Raw genomic sequence first — 14,905 nt, 5'->3', positions numbered from 1 at the left:
ATGCATGACTCAACATACAAGTTGTGAAGTTATTTGAATCGCTGTGAGCCCTAAGCTGAATAAAACATGTCCTCTGTCCTTCCTCTGTCTATCTGGTTTGGATAAGTAGCCTACGTTCAAAGTTCTTGAATGATGGTGAACTGTCTGTCATAGGATCACTGTACCTTTTTCTTCATCAATATGTTTTTGACAAACTCACTTACATTTTTTAAAGATTCTCGAAGCAGCCCAATGCTAGGTCAGGGGCATCTCGTTGCCAGAGTAACATGACGATGCAAATCATGCATTTGTAATTCCACAGTTAACCTTGAACTAATAAATCAATAACACCAACTGGGAACTAGGAAAACGAAAGTATTATTAAAGCTTTTTCTTACCATTTGCATTCAGAATTAGTCTGGGAAATGTGCTTAACATTCTCGGTTTAAACTACTCAGACATGTCATTGAGGAACACTGCTATTTATGAAACATGGGGCTGAGCATTTTCTATCTTTAGATCATCCTTTTCTGAAGAGAGCAAGAATATATTTTCCACTGAATGTAAAAAGTTACCTTCACTATTTGTTTCTTTATTCATGTGTCTTTGTGTTTCTTTGGCAGGATGACTGGAACGCTATTGACTCATCAAATCAGGCCCAGGCCCACAGCAACGCAGATGACAAAACCCACAGTCTGGAGACACTCCCCCCAGGTAAGAGCCAGATATCCCAGCCCAGCCAGGCATCCCACAGCACCATCCATTCTGATTAGACTTTCCATTTACACACAGGCGCAGGAGAGTCCCATTGAGAAAATCAATTGATGTGTTGTTCAAGCTACTTTGCAATAGAGCAGGGTGTCAGCTGTGGCTCTGTTTAAAACTAGTAAACTACCTTTACTGTTCATAAGGTCAGGGCTAATTATTCAAGGTGTGTGTGTGTAGAGAAATGCTATGAAAAGCCTCTGAATTCATCTTGGTGTTTTTACAAGTGTCTGATCTTTGTCCCCGGGCCAATCACCTAAGTAGAAAAGCCCCTGTCGTAACAATTTGCAAGCCCGTGCGCTCAACCAAACCGGGATCCAATTTAGCAGGGCTGCTTAATGCATTAAGCCTCAGGTGTAAGCATATGCTGACTTTATAGGCTTTTTCTGCATTTAAAAAAGCAGCATGCCATGTACGAAGAGATATATATAAATTGTAGTGTTTTTACCATCATAACTGTGACTGTCACATTCTTTCCTTGGCAAGGTAGTTCTGCGGGAGAGCTGTTCTGTTTAATTTATGTCATAAACATTCAATATTTTCTATATAGGTAGGGCAGGGAGAAAAATCATTCCCATCTGCTTTTGTTTCCTATATTTTATGCAGAAAATAATACCCCTATCAATATTCAATTGTGTCTTGTTTCAGTGGCTTATGCTATTTAGGTCACTCGGCTTAACACTCAAGTTTGAGTTAAACAAAGAATTTGCAGAAGGGTGCCCATTTTAATTAAGCTCGTTTCCAGATGGCCTAATGTACAATTAATCCTTTTTTGACTCCAAAGTATAATGGAATGTCTGTGAAAATTGCCTTTTAATTAGCCTGTTCTATCTGCTATCAAATCAAAATCAAACCAAATTCTATTTGTCACATGCGCCAAATACAACTGGTGTAAACTTTACCATGAAATGCTTCCCAACAATGCAGAGTTTAAAATAAAATAGTAACACGAGGCATAAACTAAAATACACAAGAATGGAGTATATACAGACAGCCAGTACCAGATCAATGTGGAGAGTTATGAGGTATACTGAACAAGAATATAAATGCAACATGTAAAGTGTTTCATGAGCTGAAATAAAGGATCCCAGAAATGTGCAATGCGCACAAAAACCTTATTACTCTCAAATTCTGTGCACAAGTTTGTTAATAAAAAAATTATAATAATAATATTTAACTAGGCAAGTCAGTTAAGAACAAATTCTAATTTACAATGACAGCCTACACCGGTCAAACACGGACGACGCTGGGCCAATTGTGTGCCGCCCTATGGGACTCCCAATCACGGCCGGTTGTGATACAGCCTGGATACGAACCAGGGTGTCTGTAGTGACGCCTCAATCACGGCTTTGCAGTGCCTTAGACCGCTGCGCCACTCGGGAGCCCATCCCTGTTAGTGAGCATTTAGATAATCCATCCACCTGACGGGTGTGGCATATCCAGAAGCTGATTAAACAGCACTATCATTACACAGGTGCACCTTATGCTGGGGACAATTAAAGGCCACTTTAAAATGTGCTGTTTTGTCACACAACACAATGCCACAGATGTCTCAAGTTTTGAGGGAACGTGCATTTGGCGTGCTGACTGCAGGAATGTGCACCAGAGCTGTTGCCAGATAATTTAAGGTTAATTTCTCAACTATAAGCTGCCTCAAATGTTGTTTTAGAGAATTTGGCAGTACATACAAAGATTATTCTTTGCTTCCAACTTTGTGGCAACAGTTTGGGGAAGGCCCTTTCCTGCTTCAGCATGACAATGCCCCCGTGGACAAAGCGAGGTCCATACAGAAATGGTTTGTCGATCGGTGTGGAAGAACTTGACTGGCCTGCACAGATTCTTGACCTCAACCCCATTGAACACCTTTGGGATGACTGCGAGCCAGGCTTAATCGCCCAACATCAGTGCCCGACCTCACTAATGCTCTAGTGGCTGAATGGAAGCAAGTACCTGCAGCAATGTTCCAATATCTAGTAGAACGCCTTCCCAGAAGAGGAGTGGCTGTTATAGCAGCAAAGGAGTGACCAACTCCATATTAATGCCCATGATTTTGGAATGAGATGTTCAACAAGTAGATGTCCACATACATTATTTTTTATTGTTTTACTGCTACGGTCGAGCTGAAGAGAAAACAAGTTGGTTTTTTTTGCCTCAAGGTTGTATTAAATTAATTCCGTAAAGCTCTGAACTTCATTAGGTCTATGTGAAGTCTCAGCGAACTTGCTTGTTTCTTAAAATTAATTCTACATAGAGGTTTATGATTGGGTTGTGTAACACTTTCATTTTCTGAAGGCTGTTGCTTTGTTTGTGTGTGTGTGTGTGTGTGTGTGGGTGAGCATGGCTGGATGGAAGCGTTGTGGAGGTCACAGCCTAGCGGCTCCATTCTCTTCAGACAAGCTAATTATACTGATGACGGCTGTATCCTACTCTGCTGCAGGTCCTGTTCTCTCCCTCTTAACTTCTGTACAGAACATGCCTCATTTGGCTTTGATTGAGAATGATGCTGTGTATTCTCAGTCCCTGTAGGAATGTCTTTCTCCACTAATGGCGGTTTTAATTATTATGATGCTGCTAGCTGTTTCTCTGGCCACCACTTTGTGCTTTTGATACAGTACTGTTGTGTACAGTGTATTATGTGCTGTGAGTGAGTTTCGTCTTGGATCAAGATGAGAAGACCACTCAGTTTTAGAGTAATCAATCTTACTTATTGACAATGCTATTATATGAACTGTTTTGATATGTGAGGAATCTGCTGCACAGCACACTAGCCCACAGACACAATTAGCCTCTGTCTGCCTCCACTATGACTGCTCTGCTCAAGGAGAGCGATGGAAGTTATAAGGCTTCATTGATGGCCTGTACAGTGTATACTGTGCATTCCACATTGTTACGTTACAGCCTTATTCTAAAATGTATTAAATATTTGATTTTCTCAATCTACACACAATATCCCATAATGACAAAGTGAAAACAGGTTTGTAGAAATGTTTGCAAATGTATTAAAAATAAAAACAGATGCCTTATTTACGTAAGTATTCAGACCCTTTGCTATGAGACTAGAAATTGAGCTCCGGTGCATCCTGTTTCCATTGATCATCCGTGAGATGTTTCTATAACTTGATTGGAGTCCACCTGTGGTAAATTCAATTGATTGGACATGATTTGGGAAGGCACACACCTGTCTTTATTAAGTCCCACATTTGACAGTGCATGTCAGAGCAAAAACCAAGCCATGAGGTCAAAGGAATTGTCTTTAGAGCTCCGAGACAGGATTGTGTCGAGGCACAGATATGGGGAAGGATACCAAACCATTTATGCAGTATTGAAGGTCACCAAGAACACAGTGGCCTCCATCATTCTTAAATGGAAGAAGTTTGGAACCACCAAGGCTCTTAGAGCTGGCCGCCTGGCCAAACTGAGCAATCTGAGGAGAAGGGCCTTGGTCAGGGAGGTGAACCCGATTGTCACTCTGACAGAGCTCTAGAGTTCCTCTGTGGAGATGGTTATCCTTCTGGAAGATTCTCTTATCTCTGCAGCACTCCCCCAATCAGGCCTTTATGGTAGAGTGGCCAGACGGAAGCCACTCCTCAGTAAAAGGCACATGACAGCCCGCTTGGAGTTTGCCAAAAGGCACCTAAAGGACTCTGACCATGAGAAACAACATTCTCTGTTCTGATTAAACTGAGATTGAACTCTTTGGCCTGAATGCCAAGCGTCACGTCTGGAGGAAACCTGGCACAATCCCTAAGGTGAATCATGATAGTTGCTGCATCATGCTGTGGGGATGTTTTTCAGTGGCAGGGACTGGGAGACTAGTCAGGATCGAGGCAAAGATGAACGGAGCAAAGTACAGAGAGATCCTTGATGAAAACCTGCTCCAAAGCGCTCAGGACCTCAGACTGGGGCAAAGGTTCACCTTCCAACAGGACAACGACCCTAAGCACACAGCCAAGACAACACAGGAGTGGCTTCAGGACAAGTCTCTGAATGTCCTTGAGTGGCCCAGCCAGAGCCCGGACTTGAACCCGATCGACCATCTCTGGAGAGACCTGAAAATAGCTGTGCGAAGACGCTCCCCATCCAACCCGACAAAGCTTGAGAGGATCTGCAGAGAAGAATGGGAGAAACTCCCCAAATACAGGTGTGCCAAGCTTGTAACGTCATACCCAAGAAGACTCGAGGCTGTAATCGCTGCCAAAGGTGCTTCAACAAAGTACTGAGTGAAGGGTCTGAATACTTATGTAAATGTCATATCGTTTTTAATACATTTGCAAACATTTCTAAAAACAAATTTTTGCTTCGTCATTATGGGGTATTGTATGTAGATTGATGAGGGGGAAAAAACTGTTTATTCAATTTTAGAATAATCCTCTGACTTAATCCACATTTTGTTGTGTTGCAGCCTGAAAATGTATTACATTTAAAAAAATATATCACCCATCCACACACAATACCCAATTTTGAAATGTTTGCAAATTTATCGAAAATGAAACAAAGAAATATGCAATTTGACATCGCATTCACACCCTTGAGTTAATACATGTTAGAATCACCTCTTGCAGTGATTTACATCTGTGAGTCTTTCTGGGTAATTCTCGAAGCGCTTTGCACACCTGGATTGTACAATATTTACGCATTTATTCTTTTAAAAATTCTTCAAGCTCTGTGAAGTTGGTTGTTGATCATTGCTAGGCAGCCATTTTCAAGTCTTGCCATAGAGTTATGCCGATTTAAGTCAAAACATGGAATGTTGTCTTGGTAAGCAACTCCAGTGTATATTCGGCCTTGTGTTTTAGGTTAGTGTCCTGCTGAAAAGTGAATATGTCTCCCAGTGTCTGTCTTTTTATTTTATTTTTATTTAACCTTTATTTAACTAGGCACGTCAATTAAATTCTTATTTACAATGACGGCCTACCAAAAGGCAAAAGGCCTCCTGCGAGGACGGGGGCCTGGGATAAAAAAAATAAAAATAAAAATATATAGGACTAAACACATCACAACAAGAGAGACACAACACTACATAAAGAGAGACCTAAGGCAACAACATAAGGCAGCAGAACATGACAACACAGCAATGTTAGCTACACAACATAACAACATGGTAGCAACACAACATGGTAGCAGCACAAAAACATGGTACCAACATTATTGGGCAAAATCAACAGCACAAAGGTCAAGAAGGTAGAGACAACAATACATCATACAAAGCAGCCACAACTGTCAGTAAGAGTGTCCATGAATGAAGAGCTTGAGATGTTGGAATGCCGACTGAACAACAAGTTTTCCTGTAGGATTTTGCCTGTGCTTAGCTCTATTCCATTTATATTAATAGAAAAGAAAAACTCCCTTGCCGATAACAAGCATACCCATAACATGCTACAAACGTAACTTTTTGCATTCAGGACTGTCACGCCCTGACCATAGAGAGCCCTTGGTTCTCTATGGTGTGTAGGTCAGAGCGTGACTAGGGGGGTGTTCTAGTCATTTATTTTCTATGTGGCTGGTTTGTATGGTTCCCAATTAGAGGCAGCTGGTAATTGTTGCCTCTAATTGGGGATCATATTTAGGTAGCCATTTTTCCCACCTGTGTTTGTGGGATATTATTTGTGTTTGTGCTTGTAGCACCACTGAGGTTATGTTTTGTTGCTTGTTTATAGTTCTTTTGAGAAGTTTCACTGCAAATATAGATGTGGAACTCAACACACGCTGAACCTTGGTCCCGTCCTTTTTAAGAACGTGACAGAATATCCCACCAATGCAGGACCAAGCAGCGTGTAAATGAGGTAAAGGAGTTTTGGACATGGGAGGAAATCATGGGAGGATGTGAGACCCTTCCTTGGAAGGTGGAAGGACAGTGACGACGCCGGGGACCGCGGCCACAGAAACCCCAATATTTTTTTTGGGGGGGGGGGGGGGCACGAGGGGTGGTCGGCGGGGCAGCGGAGAGTGTACAAGCCCGAAATGGCAAACTCTGGAGGAGTTCAACGAGGGATACCGGAGAGAGGTTTTGGCGAGGAGTAGGCTGCAGCGCAGGCGCGCTGAAGAGCGCCTTCTCAGCCCGGTACCGGCTGTGCCGGCTCCACACACCAGGCCTTCAGTGCGCCTCCCCAGTCCAGTACGTCCTGTGCCAGCTCCCCGCACTCTCCCTGAAGTGCGTGTCACCAGTCCGGTGCCACCTGTGCTGGCTCCACGCATCAGGTCTCCAGTGCGCGCCTCCCCAGTCCCGCTCCAAGGCTGGAGCCTTCCTCTGCGCCGGTGCCCAGTCCAGGCACGGCATCCAACCCAACTCCATGGCCGGAGCCTTTCTCGGCGCCAGTGTCCAACCCAGCTCCATGGCCGGATCCGTGGCCACCCTCCCCATTTTTGTTTCAGGATTTGCGGCCGGAGTCCGCACATTTCGGGGGGGGTCAGAGCTTGTTTAGGTTAGAGCGTGACTAGGGGGGTGTTCTAGTCAATGGTTTTCTATGTGGCTGGGTTGTATGGTTCCCAATTAGAGGCAGCTGGTAATCGTTGCCTCTAATTGGGGATCATATTTAGGAAGCCCTTTCTCCCACCTGCTTTGTGGGATATTGTTTTGTGTATGTGCATGTGGCACCACTACTTTCACGTTTCGTTGTTGGTTTATTGTTTTTTGTAGTTTCACGTTGGATTAAAAATATGTGGAACTCAAATCACGGTGCGCTTTGGTCCGTCTTTCCACACGTCCGTGACAAGGACATAAATACTTTAGTGCCTTATTTCAAACAGGATTCATGTTTTAGAACAGTTTTATTCTGTACAGGCTTCCATCTTTTCACTCTCATTTAGGTTAGTATTATGGAGTAACTACAATGTTGATCCATCCTCAGTTTTCGCCCATTACATCCATTAAACTCTGCAACTGTTTAAAAGCCACCATTGTCCTCATGGTAAAATTCCTGAGCAGTTTCCTTCCTATCCGGCAACTGAGTTAGGAAGCGCTCCTGTATCTTGTAGTGACTGGGTGTATTGATACACCATCCAAAGTGTTATTAATAACTTTTCCATGCTTAAAGGGATATTCAGTGTCTATTTTTTTTTTTTACGCATCTACCAATAGGTGCCCTTCTTTGCGAGGCATTGGAAAACCACCCTGGTCTTTGTAGTTGAATCTGTGTTTCAAATTCAAAGCTCTGCTGAGGGGTACAGAGATGTGTGGGGTACGGAGATGAGGTAGTCATAAAAACACTTATTGCGCACAGCCCATGCAACTTATTATATGACTTGTTAAGCAACATTTTTAGGCTTCCCATAACAAAGGGGTTGAATACTTATTGACTCAAGACATTTCAGTTTTTAATTTCTAAAAATATAATTCCACTTTTACATTATGTGGTATTGTGTGTAGGCCAGTTACAAGTAGACATGACTCTGAGATCCTGTTCAGATTGCTATTATATATGAATAGATTCCTATTACCCAAGAGCAACTTTTTAAACAGCTTTCAACCTTAGTGACATGTTTAAAAGCTTTTTGTCAAGTAAACACAGCCAAAGGAGGAATGTTGCAGCCGAGGAGAGATGGATGGATGAACTGTTGAACTTTCACATCAAAGGAAATGCAATAAAGGAGAGACAACCTGTTCTTAACTGGTATCTGAGGGCAGGATCACAGATCTGGACAGGAACGAGTTCCTAGGTCTGATAAGGTAAAGCTACTTTATAAGGGATTGTTATATACCTTATGTTTTGGAATATACTGCAGCCTATAATGGGTCTTCAGGAATGGCAGTGGGCGTGGAGGATTTGATTTCCTCCTTACAAGTCTAGTACATTATTACCACCAGACCATACAGACTTAACTGCTGTTATTAGCAAAATGAACATATGCCCTAATAACGTAATGAGGGTTATGTACGTAAAGATATTTTATGTAAAAAAAACTGATGACAAAAGTAGATCAAGCTCCAGAACATGATGACCTGAGACTGAACCATTTAATAGATTGCAACATTAATTTCATAAATAGTAATCTGTTGCTCATGTTAATCATGGAAATGACAAGGTCATCTGCTTTCCCCTTTTAAGCTTAGCTAGTTATAATGCCCCCGGCATGCAATTCACCATTACATTTCTGTGGAACAATTAGCATCAGTGACAGATTATTCTCATACCCTCCTAATTATCATGCAGAAACAGGCTGCCAGAGCTCCATGAGATGAATTGCTCATGGTCTTTTTTGTCTCCGTGCCCCCACCCTGTCTGAGAGACAATGTAATCAAATGCTCACATGTTTTAGAGGCTTCATTCATTGGGCTCCCGAGTGGCGCAACGGTCTAAGGCACTGCATCTCAGTGCTAGAGGCATCACTACAGACCCTGGTTCGATTCCAGGCTGTATCACAACCGGCCGTGATTGTAAGTGCCATAGGGTGGCGCACAATTGGCCCAGCGTTGTTAGGGTTTAGCCGGGGTGGGCCATCATTTTGAATAAGAATTTGTTCTTAACCGACTTGCCTAGTTAAATAAAGGTTAAATTAAAAAAATCACATAACAGCTGCATTAGTATTTAGCCGCATTGATATCCAGTGTGTATGTGGGGACATTTTGTTTTCATACGTTGTTGTGACAAGCATTACAATTAAATATTTAAAATTTATATTTTTTTTTTATGTGTAATAATCTGACTAGTCTTGTGTGAGTGTGCACTCCTGCGAGAGGGAGCAAAAGAGACACGGAGTTTGTAATGCAGACTCTTACAGTTTGGTAATGGCTCTCAAATCATCTTTAAGCTCTGGAATGTGAAAACTAAACACGATGGTCACTTGATGAAGTGCAAGCAGCTGTTTTTTGCCCAGAAAGGGGGAAAGAGGTTAGAATATCTTAATTTACTATGCTGTTGTCCACTGTACCAGTGTTTCCCCCAGGAGTTTTTTCAGCAGGGGTGGCAAAGGTAGCGGGAGATTATTATTTTTTTTGTAAAATTATTTCTGGTGACTTTTTATAAAGAGACTCCAAAATGCAAAAATGGAATTATGTTGACACCATCTGAAATATAACTGATGTGCGCCACTGCACTGTAGGGAGATGATGAGCAAGCGGTGGCTGTGCGCTCGTGGCTTTCAATCGGGCCACTGCTCACTCTGTTTGCTACAAATATAAGTTGTAACTTGTCTCACTGATCTTAAAGGGATAGTGTTAGATTTTGGCAATTGAGCTCTTTTTCAATTTACTCAGATGAACTCATGGATACCATTTTTATGTCTCTGTCTGCAGTTTGAATTAAGTTTTAAGGTAGTTTCGCAAGCCATTGCTAACTAGCGTTGGCATAATGACTAAATGGATCATCTGATTATTGGTAACTAGAAAATGTGCTTAATTGCCAAAATTGCACTATCCATTTAAAAGCAAAATTACATATTTTTTGGAGTGGTGGCAACTGCTGCTAAATGAATATAGGGGAAACACTGCTGTACTGTATATTTATTTAATCTCGTGTGTCTCTACTCTGGTTTGCAGGCAAGGTGAGGTGGCAAGACTTTGACCAGGACCTATATGTCGGTGCTACGGTGGTGCGGCCGGGGCAGGATCCCTACGCTCGCAACAAGTTCAATCAGGTGGAGAGTGACAAGCTCAGGATGGACCGTGGAGTCCCTGACACTAGACACGACCAGTAAGTCTCTATTCAACCTCTGTCATGGGTGGAATTAAGTAAGGAAGAAATGGGAACAGAATGAAATAATTTTCGCAAATTCATGGCGTTTTTACTGCAGTGAGTTGTAAAGTGATTAATCAGTGAACTTCCCCATTAGTAATGTCCTATGGAGGAAAAACTGGGAACTCCTGCTGTCATCTGATTATCAGGAGGGCAAAATGAATCAAAGACAGAAGTATATAGTGTACATCTTTCTTGTTCCTCCCCCTTAACACTTAACAGGGTTTCTAGTGCTGGTGCCTCAATATAACCTAACTAAGCCTCACAAGAACACTGGACAGTCTAGCAGAGACCTTTTGGTGCAATCATCTGAAGCTCCCAATTGGCTCGCTCACTCATCTTCTTTTCGAAGACAAACTGCTCAAAGATCAAAGTAAGTGCAGGTCCTCTGGGGAAAAATACAGGCATATAGATGGCTTATTGTGGGTGGTCCTGATGGTAGATTGATAGCGAGTTAAACTTCCATTTTCTTCCTAGTTGGAGCAGTTGATGATGAATCGATGGTGCCTGTAGTTCTTTATACAACAGGGGGGTCTAATCCTGGATGCTGATTGGTTAAAACTGCATTCCAGCCGGTGTCTATTCCACAAGTTACTCAAGTCGTACAGATACGGAACTTGGGAGTCCTTCCAAATGTCCACCTGCTAAAGCTATACCCGTTGAAATGCCTATTTACTCTGTTCCATCTCACTGCATAATCCAAAGTCTCAACAGCCCAGCCAGGCAATTTATAAACTTGAAAATATCAATAGAAAACAGGTCAAATGAAACGATGTGCTGCAAGTTTGCCTTTTTTCCAGTTTCAGTTTGAAGTGATTGTGTAAGGTTTGTTGTTGGCTAGCTCCTCTGAACAACAGTGTCCTGACGAGAGAGCACATTTTCTATGCCAGGCGAAATCGTGCATCATTAGCTTATTGTAATGGATGTATCCAAATAAATGTCACTAGACAACAGCATAAACTAACGCAAATAACAGAATAACAGCTACTTTGCTCTTATTCTGGCTGCACTGTTTGACATGACTGTAAGTAGCAAGCAAGGAATAAGAACATTTACAGCCAGTATGGCAACGGAACATTTAGAACAAACGGCTGGGTCGCGTCTCTGGCAACCGGACCGATAGAATGGACGAGCAGCTGGCTTAGGTAGCAACCCTAGATTTGTGTCGGGACTATATCTTGTGGAAGGATGAAATAGTATGAATAAATTCATCGAAATAATATTTTTTATGACAATATGTCAATCATTATTTTAATATGTTGGTAACCTGTTATATAAAAGTGATAATTCCCTCAAAGCCGGTGTTTGGAGGATATATTTGCATGGTTTGCCGGCCCTCGATTTTGTCTTGGGCCTAACAACACCCGTGGCAAAATATCTTCCAAACACCAGCTTCGAGGGCATTATCACTTAATTGTGGTCCAACGATGTCAATGTCCTGCTTGATTTGTGTCTCTGGATGGGCCAGGTCAATAGAGCTTAGATGGATACTCCAGAGAGAACCTTCAGATAACAGGAATCCTACTCTGGAAGAGCTTCATCCATTATCCCTGTCAGTTTAACATATTCATCTCACTCTCGTCATCCATTTAGAGAATCACTGCTTTTTATTTGCCCCGGGAAACCTCTGTGGCCTCTCTCTTATACCCTCGGATTTCCATAACGTTTGAATTCCGGACTTTGCAAAGTGAATTAGCATGAGATTTGTCTTCATGTGTGCAATGGATTCTTTATTTCTTTGGGACGGTGTACATGGCCAAGTGGGTTGTTTTTTGAGTAAAATGGCTGTGACTAAGGCAGGTGCCCAGGGACTTCCCCAATAATGCAATATCATATTGAACTGGAAGCGCTCCTTACCTTTTTATCTCTGATGCCCAGTCATCTGCCACTGCTTTGGGTATTCTGATGTCGAGGCCTTTTGGCCCCGTGAGACACAGTGTGTTACAAGAGAAACTATCGAAGAGAGTGAAGGGGTGGCAAGGGGCAGGACGATCCATCAAAGTGGATACAATTTGACAAAGGACGGGTGGCAGAGCATAGAAGCCAATGTGTTGGAATGCTAATGAGAGGGAGCGGTCGGTGGCTGTAACAAACTGTCTTTCCCTCTCTGGCATTCTCGCTGGCATTCTCTCTGGCATTTTGATCAATGTTTTCTGGAGGCCCAGGAGTTGCCCCTGCTCCACATTGGTGCCCTCATGTCAGCCCAAGGAGTGGTGCTCAAAGGTACAATTGATTATCCTGTGGCCTTCCCCCCTGTGCTCCCTGGGACCTAGAGCACTATCCCTGCCCAGATATCAGGACAGGAGGGCCAAATCCTTATGTCATGAGTAAGTCGGAGAGTTGTTGTTTTGGGCTTCAGCGGTGGATTGAAATGTCTGCTACTCCTTGTAAATGGAAACATGGTGTCTGATATAGGACTTGTGTATGTTGACTCATAAGATTACACAGATTAATTCCTGGCAGGTTTTCGTGCTATTTTTCTGATACTTTACATAGCATGGACCAAATATGACATTGGCCAGATGTAGCAGGCATTGAAGCAATGTTTGTTTAGCTACAACATTTTGATTTAGCTAAAATATAACATAACATCTGATAAATATTCTCTACCGTCGATGCTCGTGGGTCATGTTGACAGCAGTGTTCTTCAGTGGCCACAAATTAATATATTGAGGTAAGCATTTCTGCCACTGTGAAAACACTTTCTCCCTCTGTCCCATCTGGCTGATGCAAATATAATAGTGGGTGGGCACTGGGCGGTAAACAAAACAAAAATCTCTGGAAGTCGATACATATTTATAAGTCATTGCCGTCTGCAATTAAAGCCTGATTATTCAAAAATATGATTATGGGTGTGAGTAAAATATGTATTTGTGTGTCACTCAAAGCAGTTGCCTCTAGAATCTAGACAACTGCTCATACTGTACCTGCATATGTAATTGGAATTTTGGGCAATCGTTCAGTTGACAGTAACAACCCGTGTGGCTCAGTTGGTAGAGCATGGCGCTTGCAACGCCAGGGTTGTGGGTTCAATTCCCACGGGGGGACCAGGGTGAATATGTATGAACTTTCCAATTTGTAAGTCGCTCTGGATAAGAGCGTCTGCTAAATGACTTAAATGTAAATGTAAAATGTAAACAAATGTAAAATGGCCATTTTTAACCATCCACAGGTTTAATCATCATTTTCTCTGCATAATGAATTATTTTCCTGCTAATTTCTCATGACATTTTTGCTGGACTTGGACAAACATTCTTGTCCCCGCATGTTCTAGATGAATCAGTAGCTTGATTATGGTTGTTCCTGGAGCTGCAGGACAAATACATTCCAGTCCAAAAAATAAGTAAATTGTGCTTCTTACATTAGATTAATGTAAAATATCCAATTTATATACAGATTTTGGAATCACTAGGGAAAGCACTATAGGTGACTTAAGTCACCAGTAACGGTTTGGGGAGGCCTGTGGTGTTCTTAGCTAACACAGAGTTCACCATCTCTCGTTATCGTCTGTGGGTCCCACGAGCTAAAGAGCTGGAAGTTACTCAACTCTGTCTTTGCAAAGACCTTAAAGATCCCTTAAAGTACCTAAAATTTGCTCTCGAAGTTATAGGATGTGACTATCTCATTCATGTGTAATACACTAAGCATTTAGCCACTCCCCCATACATTACATAGGTCTGTGGTTTATGACTGGGGCAGGTATGCAGGAAGTCTTGTCAGGGATGTCTGTGTCCCAGCACAGGCTTCCTATTGATCCTTCTGACAAGTCTGCCCATACTTTGTCAGGAGTTGCAGTTCAGGAACTGACGCCTGCTTCTGGCTGTGGTCAGTGCGTCTGCAGGAAAGTTCTCCAAATGGAATGCAGGGTCACTTCTACTGGCAATATTGCAGTCATCGGGAACCAGACTGAATATTACAGTCATCAGGAACCAGACTGAAATATTACAGTCATCAGGAACCAGACTGAAATATTACAGTCATCAGGAACCAGACTGAAATATTACAGTCATCAGGAACCAGACTGAAATATTACAGTCATCAGGAACCAGACTGAAATATTACAGTCATCAGGAACCAGACTAAAATATTACGGTCATCAGGAACCAGACTGAAATATTACAGTCATCAGGAACCAGACTGAAATATTACAGTCATCAGGAACCAGACTGAAATATTACAGTCATCAGGAACCAGACTGAAATATTACAGTCATCAGGAACCAGACTGAAATATTACAGTCATCAGGAACCAGACTGAAATATTACAGTCATCAGGAACCAGACTGAAATATTACAGTCATCAGGAACCAGACTGAAATATTACAGTCATCAGGAACCAGACTGAAATATTACAGTCATCAGGAACCAGACTGAAATATTACAGTCATCAGGAACCAGACTGAAATATTACAGTCATCAGGAACCAGACTGAAATATTACAGTCATCAGGAACCAGACTGAAATATTACAGTCATCAGGAACCAGACTGAA

At 42.2% G+C, this 14,905-nt stretch overlaps 1 protein-coding gene across 3 annotated transcripts in view; it reads left to right on the top strand.

Annotated features, from left to right (window-relative positions):
* galnt2 (UDP-N-acetyl-alpha-D-galactosamine:polypeptide N-acetylgalactosaminyltransferase 2) overlaps positions 1-14,905 on the top strand; it is a 100,878-nt gene that overhangs the window by 67,357 nt on the left and 18,616 nt on the right. For all 3 annotated transcript variants that reach the window (XM_055890075.1, XM_055890073.1, XM_055890074.1), the window contains exons 2-3: positions 603-693; positions 10,220-10,373. In XM_055890075.1, the coding sequence (XP_055746050.1) occupies positions 603-693; positions 10,220-10,373 (245 nt within the window). The remainder of the gene's footprint in view (positions 1-602; positions 694-10,219; positions 10,374-14,905) is intronic.

This window comes from Salvelinus fontinalis, chromosome 30, assembly GCF_029448725.1.
Source record: "Salvelinus fontinalis isolate EN_2023a chromosome 30, ASM2944872v1, whole genome shotgun sequence".
Taxonomy (NCBI): domain Eukaryota; kingdom Metazoa; phylum Chordata; class Actinopteri; order Salmoniformes; family Salmonidae; genus Salvelinus; species Salvelinus fontinalis.
The sequence above is the reverse complement of the archived record's forward strand: the minus strand, read 5'-3'. Positions and strand labels throughout refer to the sequence as shown.